Source organism: Trichosurus vulpecula, chromosome 3 (genome assembly GCF_011100635.1).
Source record: "Trichosurus vulpecula isolate mTriVul1 chromosome 3, mTriVul1.pri, whole genome shotgun sequence".
Taxonomy (NCBI): Eukaryota; Metazoa; Chordata; class Mammalia; order Diprotodontia; family Phalangeridae; genus Trichosurus; species Trichosurus vulpecula.
Window position 1 is genome coordinate 160,387,019 of NC_050575.1, and position 13,958 is coordinate 160,400,976.

General features: G+C 48.8%; 1 protein-coding gene across 1 annotated transcript; it reads left to right on the forward strand.

Moving 5' to 3' along the window:
• The first annotated feature begins 633 nt into the window (after positions 1–633).
• Positions 634–9,862, forward strand: ALAD (aminolevulinate dehydratase). The gene is made up of 12 exons (XM_036749567.1): positions 634–741; positions 3,924–4,057; positions 4,914–4,964; positions 5,462–5,558; positions 5,725–5,860; positions 6,044–6,127; positions 6,310–6,398; positions 6,686–6,741; positions 6,878–6,965; positions 7,176–7,262; positions 7,629–7,758; positions 8,373–9,862. The coding sequence occupies exons 2-12, from the start codon at positions 3,945–3,947 to the stop codon at positions 8,432–8,434; spliced, it is 993 nt and encodes a 330-aa protein (XP_036605462.1). The 5' UTR covers positions 634–741; positions 3,924–3,944; the 3' UTR covers positions 8,435–9,862.
• Positions 9,863–13,958: the final 4,096 nt, after the last annotated feature.

The window sequence follows — 13,958 nt, forward strand, 5'->3', positions numbered from 1 at the left end:
TCAAGGGCCTCCATAAATGTGGCCCCGCTTAATATCCAGCCATATCCTCCGCTGTTCTCCTATCTGCACCATTTGCCCTGTTCAGCCCGGTCCCTTTATAACACTTGTGTTGTGCCTTGTAAGAGTTGTCTCAAGAACTCCATCCCACTTGGTTCTAGCTCTTCTCTGAACACTCCCTGCATATTTTCTAGTTCACACATTTGAGCATTCGATGTTCAGTTTCACACTGTGTTAGGTCCTGCCTCCTACAATGTTGTAAGCAGGCAAGGAATGTCTTCGTCTTATTTTTTATCAGCTGCGTCGTCACACAAGGAAGCTCGGTAACTGCTCTGTGTGTGTCCTTCCTCACCGGAGTCATCAACCACAACCCTCCCGGTCTCACCAGCCCCTCATTGGTCACCCGGTGGGCGGTTTCGCGTGGGACTTTGAACTCAGCAGGGCGGGGGTTCCCCTGATAGGTGACAGTGTCCACACCCCCATGAAGTGCTCTGGGGTTACTCTAAGATCCTGAGCGAAGAAACGGGGCTGGCGGCTAGGCGCAGCCCGAGCAGAGGGCGGAGGGAGGCTGGCCCAGAGCGGAGACAGCCAGTGCGGGGACTGCTGCGGGCTCCGAGGGGCGGGGCCTGGCTCCGAGAAGCTGCTTCCGGGTGAGCCCGCCCCACCCCCACGTGGGCTTACTTAGAACCCCGGCGGCGAGCTCTGGGAGCAGCCGTGATCTGGGCATCTCCGCGTTGCCTCCTGGTAAGCCGGGACCTGGGGGACCGGGGTTACGGGCTGGCACTGAGTGACTGAGCCGGGAGGAAGAGGGCTGGGGAGCCCTCCAGGGAAAGCGTGCCCAGCCCCCTCCCCCCAGACCGGGCAGCCCTCGCTGAAGGGTCTGCTCTCCTCCCTATGGACAATTACAGCCCCGAGCTCCACCACCTCACCACCCCCCGGCTGCGGCCTCCCCTCCCCGTGGGGCGCGGGGCGGGAGCGGGAAGCCAGAATGAGACTCCGAGGCGGTAAACTACAAGATGTTAGAGCTGAAAGAGATCACGCATCACGCACCCCTCGTGCCTAGTTTTACAGAGGAAATAGACTAAGAGAGGGAAACTGACTTGTCCAAGGTCACACTGTCAGTGAGCTGAGTCTGGTATCCTGGCTCCCCAGACTTCCTCCACCGACTTCAATAGAGCCATCCCTACCCCAGTTGCAACCTCCTGGTTGCAGGTACCCCCCGGGTCCGTGCTAACCCAGGCATGAGCTCTCCTGGCCTCTCCCTTTGCTGCCCTCAGACATGGACTGGGGATCCCGCATTCCCTACTGCTCCGTGCCGCTTTACAGGGTTCCTTTCCTTTGACTGCTACCGTAATTGCACATCTGTGCTGCCCCTGCGGATATGGAAAGCCAAGTCGGGGCTCAGAGCCAGGGCTGGGGTCACATGGCCTGCCCTTGAGTATACCTTGGAAGCAGGACCCAAACGAACCAACCAGCCTGAAGCCTTGTCCTCCAAGAACTGACCCTGGGACTTTTTGCTGCTCACCCAACTCCCAGGACCGGTACCTCCCAATACCAAGATACAGAAAGGTCTACATCTTCAAAGCTACCAGGGCAAACATACCAGTCTAGGGTAGTGAGAGTTTAATGCCCCTTTTCCGACCGAGTAATTTGATTTCTCCATCCAGACAGTACCCACCCCCTACTCCTTGGCAAGAAGACTGTATTTTCCAGCCTTTAAGCTTGGGGAATTTTTTCTGCTTCTGCCTGGTTGGCCGTGCCATTGTCTACTCTTTTAATGTCTCTCTAGGCTTTAGTTGTCTAATGTGATGGTATTTACAGTTGCTCCCTCCTCCCTTATACCTCTTATAAGCCAGCACCCTTGGTAGTGTCTGCTGAGCCTGGTATCTGATGAGTTTGTTGCCGACCTGTTGCAGACCACGGAAGAGTTCTTCTCTCACCCTTAAAAAAAAAGTATGAGTTTGGTGTTGTTAGATGTGTCCTAGTAGAAGGAGTATTTGAACAGGGAAAGGGAGACCTGGGTTCTAGTTCTGGCATTACTACTAATTGTGTGACCTTGGGCAAGTCATTTACCTTCCCTGGGTCTCAATTTCCTCTGAAAAATGAAGGAGTTGGTCTCTTCTAGCTTTAATATTCTAGGAATCTATAATAATTTCTCCATAGCACCTGGATCTTTTTGTTTGGTTCCCTAAACCTGGTTGCTGCTGGTGGCAAGCTGTGATCTCAAACATTGAATCACTGGTGAAATGACAAGATAGGATAGTACTTGACAAATATACCTATTTTTGAAAGGTTTGTCCCCCCTTTTCCACAGCCAAAGCTCCCCAAGTCTAGGCCAACTCCTCTTAGGTCTGTAAGCCTGGCTAGCCTAGCTAGCCCTGACATTGCAGAGAAGCCAGGCCTTGTGAAACATTAGTAGCTTTGGCTGAAGGTGTGCTAGAAGAGAATGGAGTGGCAGACTCAAATGGGGTGATTGAATTATCTTGGACTTCACCAGTCCAAGACTAGCCTTATCTCCATATAGTGATATGATGGTATCCAAAAACTGGTCGTTCTTTGGCATTGCTTAAGGGACCTTCTTATTGCATGCTAAACTTGAACCTGCTAAGGATAAGGAAAGGGACAGGGTGACATTGGTATGGAATACCCAGCAGAAAGCTGGCTCACAAGATTTGACTTTCAGAAGCCAAAGAATTGGGACCAATGTTAGTTATCGGCTCCCTCTATTGTACTGTGGGTTTCCTTGCCCTCAGAAGTGTAAAAAATCATTTAAGGTGTCAGAGCTGGAAGAGACCTTCAAGATCTTCGAAATCCAACCTCTTCATTTTACAGATAAGGAACCTGGGGAGGTCTGTGGGATGTGGGCAGTTGGGCATCCACTTCTCTCACACACACACACTCACACTTTCTCTCTCTTTCTCGCTCTCTCTCTCTCTCTCTCTCTCTCGCTCTCTCTCTCTTTCTTTCGTTCTCTCTTCGTAAGCCTGTAGCTCATTTCTATCCCAGTTGTGGCCTGTCACAAAGTGTGGCCCCAAGATATGCTTTTGGAGAGAGAGAGAGGGCTGAGTGTATGTACCAGGGAAGGTGGCAGTATCTGAGGGGTCAGGATCCTGGGGTTGTAGGGAAGGGGAAGAACATGTTGGGAGTGGGGAAGAGAGGTAGTGTGTTGGCCCTGGGGTGTGGCAAGAGCCTGAGGCCTTGTGTTTCTAGTGATAACACAACCACCAAACCAGCACCAGGCCTTAAAATTTAAGATAGGACTTCTAGGTTGACTGGGAAAGGAGCTAGAAACTGCCAGGTGCCCAGAGTTCATCAGTAGTAGATTAAACGGCAGTAACACCAACTTACTGGCCACATTGGGATTGTAGGAGACCCAGCTGGGATAAACCAGCCTAGAAAGCTCAGTTGCCCCTACATCATGTCCCCTCCTACATCTCTACCTGCCAGCCTGCTGTAATTCTTGTTATCACCCCAAGATTGACATGTGTAAAACTGAACTCATATCTCTACTCCTGTAGCCCAGAATTGTTACACCAGTGTCTTAATTCATGCCCCTGCCTCCAGTTTCTTCCCTTTTCTATACTGTACCTGCTGCCAGATTCAGCTTCCTAAGGCACTGCTCTGATCATCACATAACTCCTTTGCTTCCATATTGCCTTCGGGGTAAAAAGTTTGAGTTCCCCAGCCAGGTCATCAGGGCCTTCTGTAGTATTACCCCTCCTTGCCTTTTCATGTTGTGTGTTTATCTCTGTGTTTGTCTGCGTGTATACACACATATACCCGTATACATTTGTGTCTTTTTTCTTCAATGAGACTGTGAGATCCTTGAGAACAGGAACTGTCTCAGCCTTCTTTTGTCTTGTTAGAGCCCCTAGCACCGGGCTGGATATGGATCGGTCAGTAACTACTCCTTTGCTTATCTGCAGAACTCCTGCTGTGCTCCAGTCATGCAGCCAGAGTCCTTGCTTCACAGTGGCTACTTCCACCCCCTGTTGCGAAACTGGCAGACAGCAGCCAGCACCTTTGATGCCTCCAATCTCATCTACCCCATCTTTGTCACGTAAGTTCTTGGGAATACGTCCAACTTCAGTCCTGTTTGTGGGGTTTGGGTATGGGAAGAAAGGTCTGGCAGAGTTCAGCGTGCACCAGACTGACCCGATAAGGGCATCTGACTACTGAAATAGGGTTATCTGCCTGCCTCTTCTCTCCCTGGGGAAACTATAAGCCATCTTTAGGAATTACCTGCTTCTGACTCTCCCTGTTTTACCAGCTTGAGGAAATAACTTTTCCTCTCTGAGCTTGTGACGTAGCTGTAAAATGAGTAGAATAATTCTTCTCTTGCCCAGCTCCCAAATACAATGATTAGCAAGCCAAACAGCAAATTAGCAAAGTACTTTGAAAACCATAAAGCTTTCACACAGCCACAAAATCTAATTGTGGGGTGTTATTATTGTTGTTGGGATTGCTGTCGCAATTAAGAGATAATGAGAAAGAGGCCACGTTCAGGCTGGCCCTCATAGGCTACTTGAGCCAGCCCTGGTGTGAGCGCCATGGGATGAAGTTCTGCTCATCAGTTTTGCTGTGTTTCAGAAAGTTTATTTTGTTATTTCAACCAGAGACAATTAGGCTATAAAGAGTCCTTTCACGCCAGTAAGACATACAAGTAAAACAGAAAGCAAATTTATCAATTGACAGTGTGAGCTGTTGCTGGCCCCAGTACAGGTCACTGGTCTTCTGTCCAGGACACACCCCTATACCCTGATGGGTAGGTCTACCTTGGGAACCAACTTCTAGATCAAAGGATTGTTCCTAGACACTTCTTTCTCCATTTTTATATCTACTCAGCCCCACTAGTCACCCTTCCGCCACATCCCTTACCCCATTTTCCCACACCTTACCCCCTCTGCTTCCTCCAGGGACATACCTGATGCTGTGCAGCCAATCGACAGCCTTCCTGGCATTGCCAGGTAAGAGATGCTCCTGGATGACCTCCAGGAGAAGGAAAGAGTGGCTGTGGGAGAAAGAACTCTGGGTTAGAAATGAGGAGATCTGGGTTCTAATCTAGGCTCACTCACTAACTAGCTGTGTGACCACCAAGGTAAGTCATTTTAAACTTCCTTGGTCTTCACATGAGAATAATTCAATCTGCCCTGCCTATTTCATGGAGTTTTTGCGAATATTAAATGAGATAACGAATGCAAAACTAACTTGGGAAATAGGAGACATAATGTAAAGCCCCATCCCCCCACCCTATAATATCCCCATGCCCCACACCTTCCTGTCCTGCCTTGATCAGACTTTAATTAAACACCTATGCACGCAGTGCCCTTCACAAGAGAATGACACAGATAGGTCCAACCTCTCTTGTCCTGCCCAGCTTCAGTCTGAAACCCTAAGATAAGGTCCCAAGAAGGAAGAGCGGGCTGTCTTCCCAAGGTTCAGGCTGACCTGCCTTTTTCCCCAGGTATGGTGTGAATAAACTGGAAGAGATGCTTCAGCCCTTAGTAGCCAAGGGCCTACGAAGTGTCCTGATCTTTGGGGTACCCAGCAAAATCACCAAGGTGAGAACATGGGTAGCAAGGTGTGATGGGGTGAAGGAAAGAAAGGCTAAACTGTCAGGGGAAGAGAAGGACAAGGGAGAGAGTGTACTGTGGAGGTGAGAGTTGGGGACCTGCATGTTGAGAGGAGGCCTGGATATCAATGATAAAGGCATCCTCACTCCCCCAGGATGAGTTGGGTTCAGGAGCAGACACAGAAGACACCCCAGCCATTCAGGCAATCCGTCTGCTGCGCAAGGTGTTTCCCAGTCTCCTGGTGGCCTGTGATGTGTGCCTGTGTCCCTACACCTCACATGGTCACTGTGGTGAGTCCTGAGCTCCCCAGACTCTGCTTCCGCTACCCCCTCCTCTCCCTTCCAGTCCCATCTCTTTCTTCCTGTTCTACCAACAAGGCTAAGTCCTGGGGGTGTAATGTGGGAGTTTCCTTGGGTTGGGAGGCAGAGAGGGATCCTAGAGCATTTCCTGAGTTCCAGCTGGGTGTCCTACAGGACTCCTGAGGGAGGACGGCTCATTCCGGGCTGAGGACAGCAGCAGGAGGTTGGCAGAAATTGCTCTAGCCTATGCCAAGGCAGGTAAGTAACTGAATACCACGTGGCCCTCGATGGAAAGGGGAAGAGAAAGAGAATGTGTTCTGGGCATTTGAAGGCCTGGTTAGTTCTGGGAGACAAACAGAATACAGAATCAGACACGATTAGAGCTGATGGAAACCTTGGAGACTATCTAGCTCAGTCGCCTATCTTCTACCCTCCTCCAGGCTGCCAGGTGGTGGCTCCATCAGACATGATGGATGGGCGGATTGCTGCCATCAAAGAGGCATTGATTACCCACGGGCTTGGCAACAAGGTAAGGGGGCAGGACGTTGAGGTAGTGCCCTGGAAGAGGTGGGGAATAAGAGGGAAGTGGCTGCCAGGGACTGATACCTAGAATCCATGGGGGCTTATCAGCTCATGGGATGTAGAGTTAGAAAGGCCTCCTGCCTCATTTTACAGATGAGCACACTGACTCAAGAGGGATAGGTGATTTATCTGGAGTCGCAAGGGCAATAATTAGGGCTGGGACCTCTTGGGGCTCCTGACTCCAAATTTGGAGCCCTTTTGGCAGAATACTCAGCCCAAACTATCTCCCAACAGGTATCAGTGATGAGCTACAGTGCCAAGTTTGCTTCTTGTTTCTATGGTCCTTTCCGGTGAGTGCAAATTGAGGGGAATGAGAGGAATTGGCACCGGGCAACCCTGGTATTCCCAGTCTGTGGCAAGACCCCAGGAACAGAAGCCAAGTTAGTCCCATCCTGAGGACCTGGCTTTTTTTTTCTCACTCCACAGGGACGCAGCACATTCTAGCCCAGCTTTTGGTGACCGACGCTGTTATCAGTTGCCTCCTGGGGCTCGGGGCCTGGCCCTTCGAGCTGTGGTGTGTAGGGGACCAGGCCCTCCCCTACCCTACCCCAACCATTCCTTTATGATCATTCCTTTCCACTTCGGGCCCCACCCCCCCCCTTCCCTAAGAACCCTGCCTCACCTTCCTCCTTCCCCCAACCCCAGAATTTATTTCTGTCTACCTTGGGAAGTGGGTTTGAGGGAGAAGCTTGAGAGGTCACATTCTCCATCCCATGCACCTTAGGATCGAGATGTCCGGGAGGGAGCAGATGTCCTGATGGTCAAGCCTGGGTTGCCATATTTGGACATTGTAAGAGAAGTGAAGAACAAGGTGAGTCTAGGGTAAAATCAAAAGCAGAACTGAGAGAGAGAGGAGGATTCTGCAGAATTTCTGAATCTCAGAATGAGTAAAAGAGTCACATTTAGTCCAATGTCTGACCCAGCATGAGAGTCCCCTCTTATATCATCTCTGACAGAAGATCACTCAACTTCTTCTTGGATACTTCTGGTAACGTGGAACTTAACACCTCAGAATAAATAGTCCTAAAGTTTGACAGATAAAAAAAGTCAGACTGCTCAGGCTTGATCAGAACCGGGGGGGGGGGGGGGGGGGGGCACAGTTTGGAGGAGGTGGGAATATGCTTCCTTAAGGGCGCCATCAGCCATTCCCTGTAACTTAGCTCATTCCCCCCTCCAGCACACTCTCCTGCCCCTTGCCGTGTATCACGTTTCTGGGGAATTCGCCATGCTGTGGCACGGAGCCAAAGCCGGGGCCTTTGACCTCAAGACTGCTGTGATGGAGGCCATGACAGCCTTCCGGAGAGCAGGTACATAAAGCAGGGATGGGGAAGGGATTGGAGGGAGGGGGGAGGACTGTCCCCACCACTTCTGTTCTTCTGCCCAGCTGGGATACTGAAATAAAGAGTGAGTGGGTATTATGGGTCTTTGAACTCTGGTGGGTTGGAGGCTTTGGCTTCAGGTGGGGAAACTGAACCCCAGTGAGGATATGAATGAGGATAGTCACTTAAAACCAAGACTTTAAGGTTCACCAAATGATTTCCCCCCAACAGCCTTTTAAGGTAAATAGTACAAATAACGTCCCCATCTTACGAATGAGGAGACCAAGGCTCCACAAGACAGAGGATTTGCCTAGCTTGGATGTATTGGAGGGAGGGTCAGTCAGTCAGGCAGTGATCATTTACTAAGCACCAGGCACTGCGCTAAGGGCTGGGTTTGAGCTAGTCTGCGCCCTCACCCATTTCATCATGTTGCCCCTCTGGCCTCTAAAATACACGATGCTTCTCTGGTGGCTGCAAACACAGCAAAGAGGTCCCAGGCGGTCCCCTTTGCTCCTGAGGGTGGGCAGGGCACACAGGCTAGTGGAATCCCTCCATCCGAGTCATGATAACCCCCACCCCCTTTTCTTTTCCTCTGAATATAGGTGCCGATATCATCATCACCTACTACACACCTCAGCTCTTACAATGGCTGAAGGAGCCGTGATGGACAGATAAGAGTACAAGAACAAAGAATTTTTTTAATGAAGGAAAAAAGATAACCCTGAGGCCTCAGAGAAGTGAAAATCAGAGTAAAAGATGATTCAGAACTCTCCCTTCTTCCTGCCCCCTGAGCCCAGGGTTCCTGGCACCCACCTTCCTGCCCCGCTGGGAGCCCGTGGAAAGGCTTGGTAAGCACACAGAGCCTTGGAGCCCTCCGCACCACCGCCATCTCCTCCTCACGGCAGCTCTGCTCTCCTCCTGCCGCTCCTCCGGCCTCTCCAGACCCCTCACCCTGCCTCTCCTGCCTGGCCAATCCTCCCCTCTGGGTGTTACTGCCACACTTTCTCTTAGAAAACCTCCAGGCTTTACTTAGCTCCTCAAACATCCTGACCTGCTGAGACCAGGGAGATTCTCCCTTCAACTAGAATCATTTCAAGGCGACAGAAACAATCCAGCAGTGAGTAAACGGGGAGTGAGGCCTTGGAAGAGCCACATTGGCTTAGCAGACTCTCCAGGAGTGAAGTGACAACAGCAGATGGGCACCAGGCGTGGGAAGAGGACTCCGGCAGAAGGTGCGCTGATGTCAAGTAGCGGAAAGAGCGTTAGGCTGGGAGTCTGAAGACCTGGATTTGTCACTTCCTCTCCCAGAACCTCAGTTTTCCTCATCTGTGAAATGGGGGAGCCTTAACACTTGTACGGCTTGCCTCACAGGATCTTTGCGACAAAAGCACTTTCTGAATACTATGAAAATGTGAATCACTGTGATTAGCATTGTAATCTCCAGGGCTGAGGCTCAATTCTAAAGTGAAGGTCTTGGTCTGTTGCTGTTGTCACCTTATGTGAAGGGTAGATTTTCTGATTCTCTCACAACCCAGTGGTTTCTGTGCTGGTGTCATTGGTTTGACTGTCCCCTGCCTGTGAAGATAAAATGCTAGGAAGCAGGATTATGTTGGAAACCAGAGTGAGTTGGAAAAGGAAAACCAAATACCCCCACTACCCTGGTGTGTCAAGTTAGTCCAGTGTCCTGGTTTCATCTGTCTGGCTATAGCTCTGCTACTTGTCTGAGTGGAAATGTGAAAGTCCTCTCTGTAAAAAGAAGGGATTGGACTAGATGATCTCTGAGGCTGGAGTCGGAGGACCTGGGTTCATATCCATCTGCTGATCCTTACCGTCTCTCTGAGCAAATCACTTAGCCTCTTTGGGCCTCAGTTTCCTCATCTGTAAAATGAGGGGATTAGATTATCCCTGAGGTCCCCTCCAGCTCCAAAATGCAGTGGTCCACAAGTTGGCAGATAAGAGCTTTTGTGAAGGACAGAAACCAATTCAGCATTATAGAACTTTGAAAACTAAAGGGGCCTTAGGGATTATCAGGATGTTAAAATGTAATAAAGTTTTATTTTTAAAATCCAGCTTTATTCAGTTCAAGGACAAATTTGTGTTACTCAGCTCAAATTTGTTTCAGTTTGATTACATTTTCTGCCCAGAATCAGCCTTCCCATGATCAGCAGATTGGGGGCGAAGGGGAAGGATAGGCCTGCATCCAGATGAGTCCCTTTCTATATGTTTACTTAGTATTCACTGCAGCTGTATGATCTGCCTCCCAGCAAACTTGTGAAGCAGGTAGTGCCGATGCTGTAATATACCCATTTTAGAGGAGGAAACAGGCGAAGGAGAATTAACTTTTTCCCATGTCACAGAGCCAGTCCGCATTGGAGCTGGGATGCAAACCTTAGGCTGGTCGTCTCTGACTGTTCATTGGCATTATCACCTGACACCTGGAGTTTGTTGTTTTGTGGGGTTTGTTTGTTGTTTCTGTTAATGGGGTGGATTGTACTAAGTATCCAGCTCACTGCTGCACAGATTCCAGGAAGTGACTGGTTGAAGTCTAGTATGGTTTGTGGTGGGGGGAGAGAAGAGCACGTGGGAAGTCCCGATCCACAGCCTTGGCCATAAGAGTACGATGTTCTGTCCAAATGTTTTAACCAGACTAGATATTTAAACTGGGGGAGGTGGGACATCAGCATAAAAAGATAACCAGCAGCACCAGGGACTGTAGGCTGGCTGCCCAGTGAGGGGGGTGGTTCCAAAGTGTTGGAGGATCCAGCCTGGGGAGCTTAGGGAAGGCTTCCTAAAGGAGATGGGGAAGCCAGCCGAACCTTAAAGGACAGGCAGGATTTAGCTGAACGGGGGGAGACAGAGGAAAAGCTTCCAACCCTACAGTGGTGTGAGCAAAGGCATGGTGGGGGAAGGAGCAAGGCCTGAGCTTCGTGAAGGGGGTGGGGGAATTAATGGAGAGAAAGAGTGGATGGATTCAATGGAATGAGATAAAGACTGCCTTCAGTGTTTGGCTGAAGAGTTTGGACTTTATCCTTTAAGTAATGAAGAACCGTGGAAGGTTCACAAGCCAAGGAGGCTCTGTGAGACACTGTCTGTAAAGTGCTTTACCAACGTTAAAGCCCCCTGTCAGTGTCAGCCGTTTAATGTTTAGGGAAAAGCCCAGGAATGGAAGCGTTCAGGAATCAGTCCTAACTCAGCAGGGCTGTTGTGAGGGTGTACTGAGATCATGGATAGAAAACTGCTATGTAAATCTTAAAAAGTGATATGTAAATGTAAACTTGTCATCATTATTGGACAGAAGAGATCCCAGTCAGTAAATATTAAGTGCCTACTGTGTGCCAGGCACTGTGCTAAATTCTGAGGATGCCAAAAGAGACAAAAGATGGCCCTGCCCTGGAGGAGCTTACAATCCAGGCAGCATGCAAACAAATAGATACAAAGTAAGCTATGTAAGGCTTCCTGTGAAAAGTGAGACTTTAGTTACAGGAAGCCAGGGAGATCAGAAGAGGGAGAGTGTTCCAGACATGGAGTACAGTCAGAGAAAATGCCCAGAGTTGAGAGATGGAGTGTCTTATTCATAGAAGGTCCAGGAGGCCAATGTCACTGGAACCAAGAGTTACGCATTGGGGAGCAAAGGGTGGAGAGGGCTGGGTTGTGGAGGGCTTTGAATGCCAAACAGCGTTTTGTATCTGATCCCGGAGGTGATAGGAAGCCAGGGAGTTTACTGAGGGGAGGGAGTGGTACATGACATGATAAGACCTGTGCTCTTGGAAAATCACTACCGGCTGAATGCAGGATGGATTGGGGTGGGGAGAGAGTCGAGGCAGGCAGACCTCTCAGCAGGTAATCCAGGTATGAGGTGATGAGATGAAACTCAGTGCTTCTTGGGAGCTTTGACTAACAACACTAGCATTTCTCTCTAGCATTCCCTCCCTAGACCTCCCCACCCTCAGGACTCTCCGGGGTCTGACTCACTCTCCCAATCTTCAGTCATCTTCCTCAGCCTCTTCCTGACCCCACCCAATCACTCCTGGGAAAGAACTAGGGCAGATCCCCAGAAGGTGCCCCCTCCCCCCCACCCTGCCCCTACTCACTGGTTGGAAATGAGCCTTTTTCATCGCTTCTTTCATCACTTGTTTTGCCAGATCTTGCATTTTCCAGCACGTTTTGGTGCATGGCTTTACAATGGCGTTTTACCTCATTCCTATTTTGCAGACCAGGACGCCAAAAAAAGGGGGTTAAGTGAGTGACCTAAACACCCAGCTCTCTAATGACAGAGCTAGGATTGACTGGAACTTGGGCTTCAAAGGTTCCAGTCCATTCAAACCCTTTCCATTGGCCATCACTCTCTCATTTAGGGGGTGAAGAATTTCAACCCATTTAATTCCTCAAGGAGCTTCCATTCACTGCTACACATCTGGATGCCCAGAACCATTCATACTCTGTTCTTCAAGTGGTTCCTTAGTGGAGGAACCATCACCTGAATCTTCGGTGCCTAAGACCAAATAGAATGGTGTAACGTGAATGGATGCCCCCGGAGGGTAGAGCATTCTCACTTTTATCCTTGTGTTCTCAGCACCTAGCACAACTTCTGATGCACAGCTGCTTGTGGCATAAATAAACGCTTGTTGAACTGGGTGAGGTCAAACGTCATCTGTGGCCAAAGAATAAATGTTTTGTTCTGTGGTCATTTGAGGGAGGAATAGGTATTCATTTAGGCCCAAGTGAGACTGATATCTCTCTGACCATGGGGGAACTTAACCTTTTTCTCTAAAATAGTCATTGCAGTGAGTAAAGAATCTGAGATGAAAGCAGGGTTGGGGAAAATCCAATTTCCTCAATCACCTTTCCCATGTTTGCCTTCCCTCCATGAATACTCTTCCCGTAGACATCCCTGTCACTCTGAAGGTTGGAGGTCGGGTTCAATCTTCCTGCGCACAGGAGTCAGGACCCACACAAGAGTCTTCCTTGGAGTTTTATCCAGTTGGCCCAAAGGATCAAATCACTGAACCAAAAGCTTCCCACTTTCCCCATGCCTTAGAGGAAAAGCTATGATTTTATCAGTGTTCATACTGCTTCCAAAATTGCAAACAGCAGCACACCCTGTGCTGCTCCTATCTTTGTCCTCCTATGACCCAGCCACAGGCCATCATCCTATTCAGCATGTTAAGGGCCTACCTTCCAGTTTGGACCTGACTGTTGCATGGATCCCAATGGAGCACACAAGCTGTCTCTCAGCCTCACACTGTGTGACCAATATATATTTTTGCTCCTGTCATTCAACTCTCTGGTATCCTTGCTTTTCCTGTGCTTCTCATATGTAACATATTGTCTGCTCTAGCCTGTCCTGCACCATTTCCATTTTGTTTATTCTCAGCTGTAAATCTTCAAAGATTATTACTCTGAGACTTGCAGCTGTACATCACCAGAATATTTTTTAAATGAAAAAATTATACTTCAGTTAGCACTTAGAGTTCATCAATTCTCTCCCCAGAGGTGGATAGCACTTTTCCATCATGAGTCCTTTGGAATTGTCTTGGATCATGGTATTGACCAGAATAGCTAAGTCATTCACAGTTGATCATCGTTACAACATTCCTGTGACCGTATGCAAAGATCTGGTTCTGTTCACTTCATCAATTCACATAGGTCTTCTTAGGTTTTTTCTAAAACCAACTTGCTAATCATTTCCTATAGCACAGAAGTGTTCCATCACAATCATATGCCATAACTTGTTCAGCCATTTCTCAACTGATGGGCATCCCCCCAATTTCCAATCTTTGCCACCACAAAAAGCTGCTATAAATATTTTTTTTGTACACCTAGATTCTTTTCCTTTGATCTTTGGGTTGCAGACCTAGTAATGTTATTGCTGGGTCAAAGGGGATGCAAAGTCTTATAGCTCTTTGGGCATAGTTCCTAATTGTTCTCCAGAATGGTTGAACCAGTTCGCAATTCCACCAAAAGTACATGACTGTAATATTGGTGTTAAAAGGTGAAATCGGCATGTTATTTAACTTCTCAGGACCTCAGTTTTCACATCTCTAAAATGAGAGTCTGACTCAACATCTAAAGTCCTTCCACCTCTAAATCTATGATCTTAGGAGTCTAACCTTGTTTTCAGGGAAAAGTTTGGGAATATTAAAAGCACTGGTAATTTCCCAAAGCAATCCAACCAATCCACTTCAGCT

Coding starts and splice junctions, on each gene's coding strand:
- ALAD (XM_036749567.1), top strand. CDS start 3,945: ATGCAGCCAGAGTCCTTGCTTCACAGTGGCTACTTCCACCCCCTGTTG. Junction 4,058..4,913: donor ATCTACCCCATCTTTGTCAC/GTAAGTTCTTGG, acceptor TGCTTCCTCCAG/GGACATACCTGATGCTGTGC. Junction 6,399..6,685: donor CCCACGGGCTTGGCAACAAG/GTAAGGGGGCAG, acceptor ATCTCCCAACAG/GTATCAGTGATGAGCTACAG.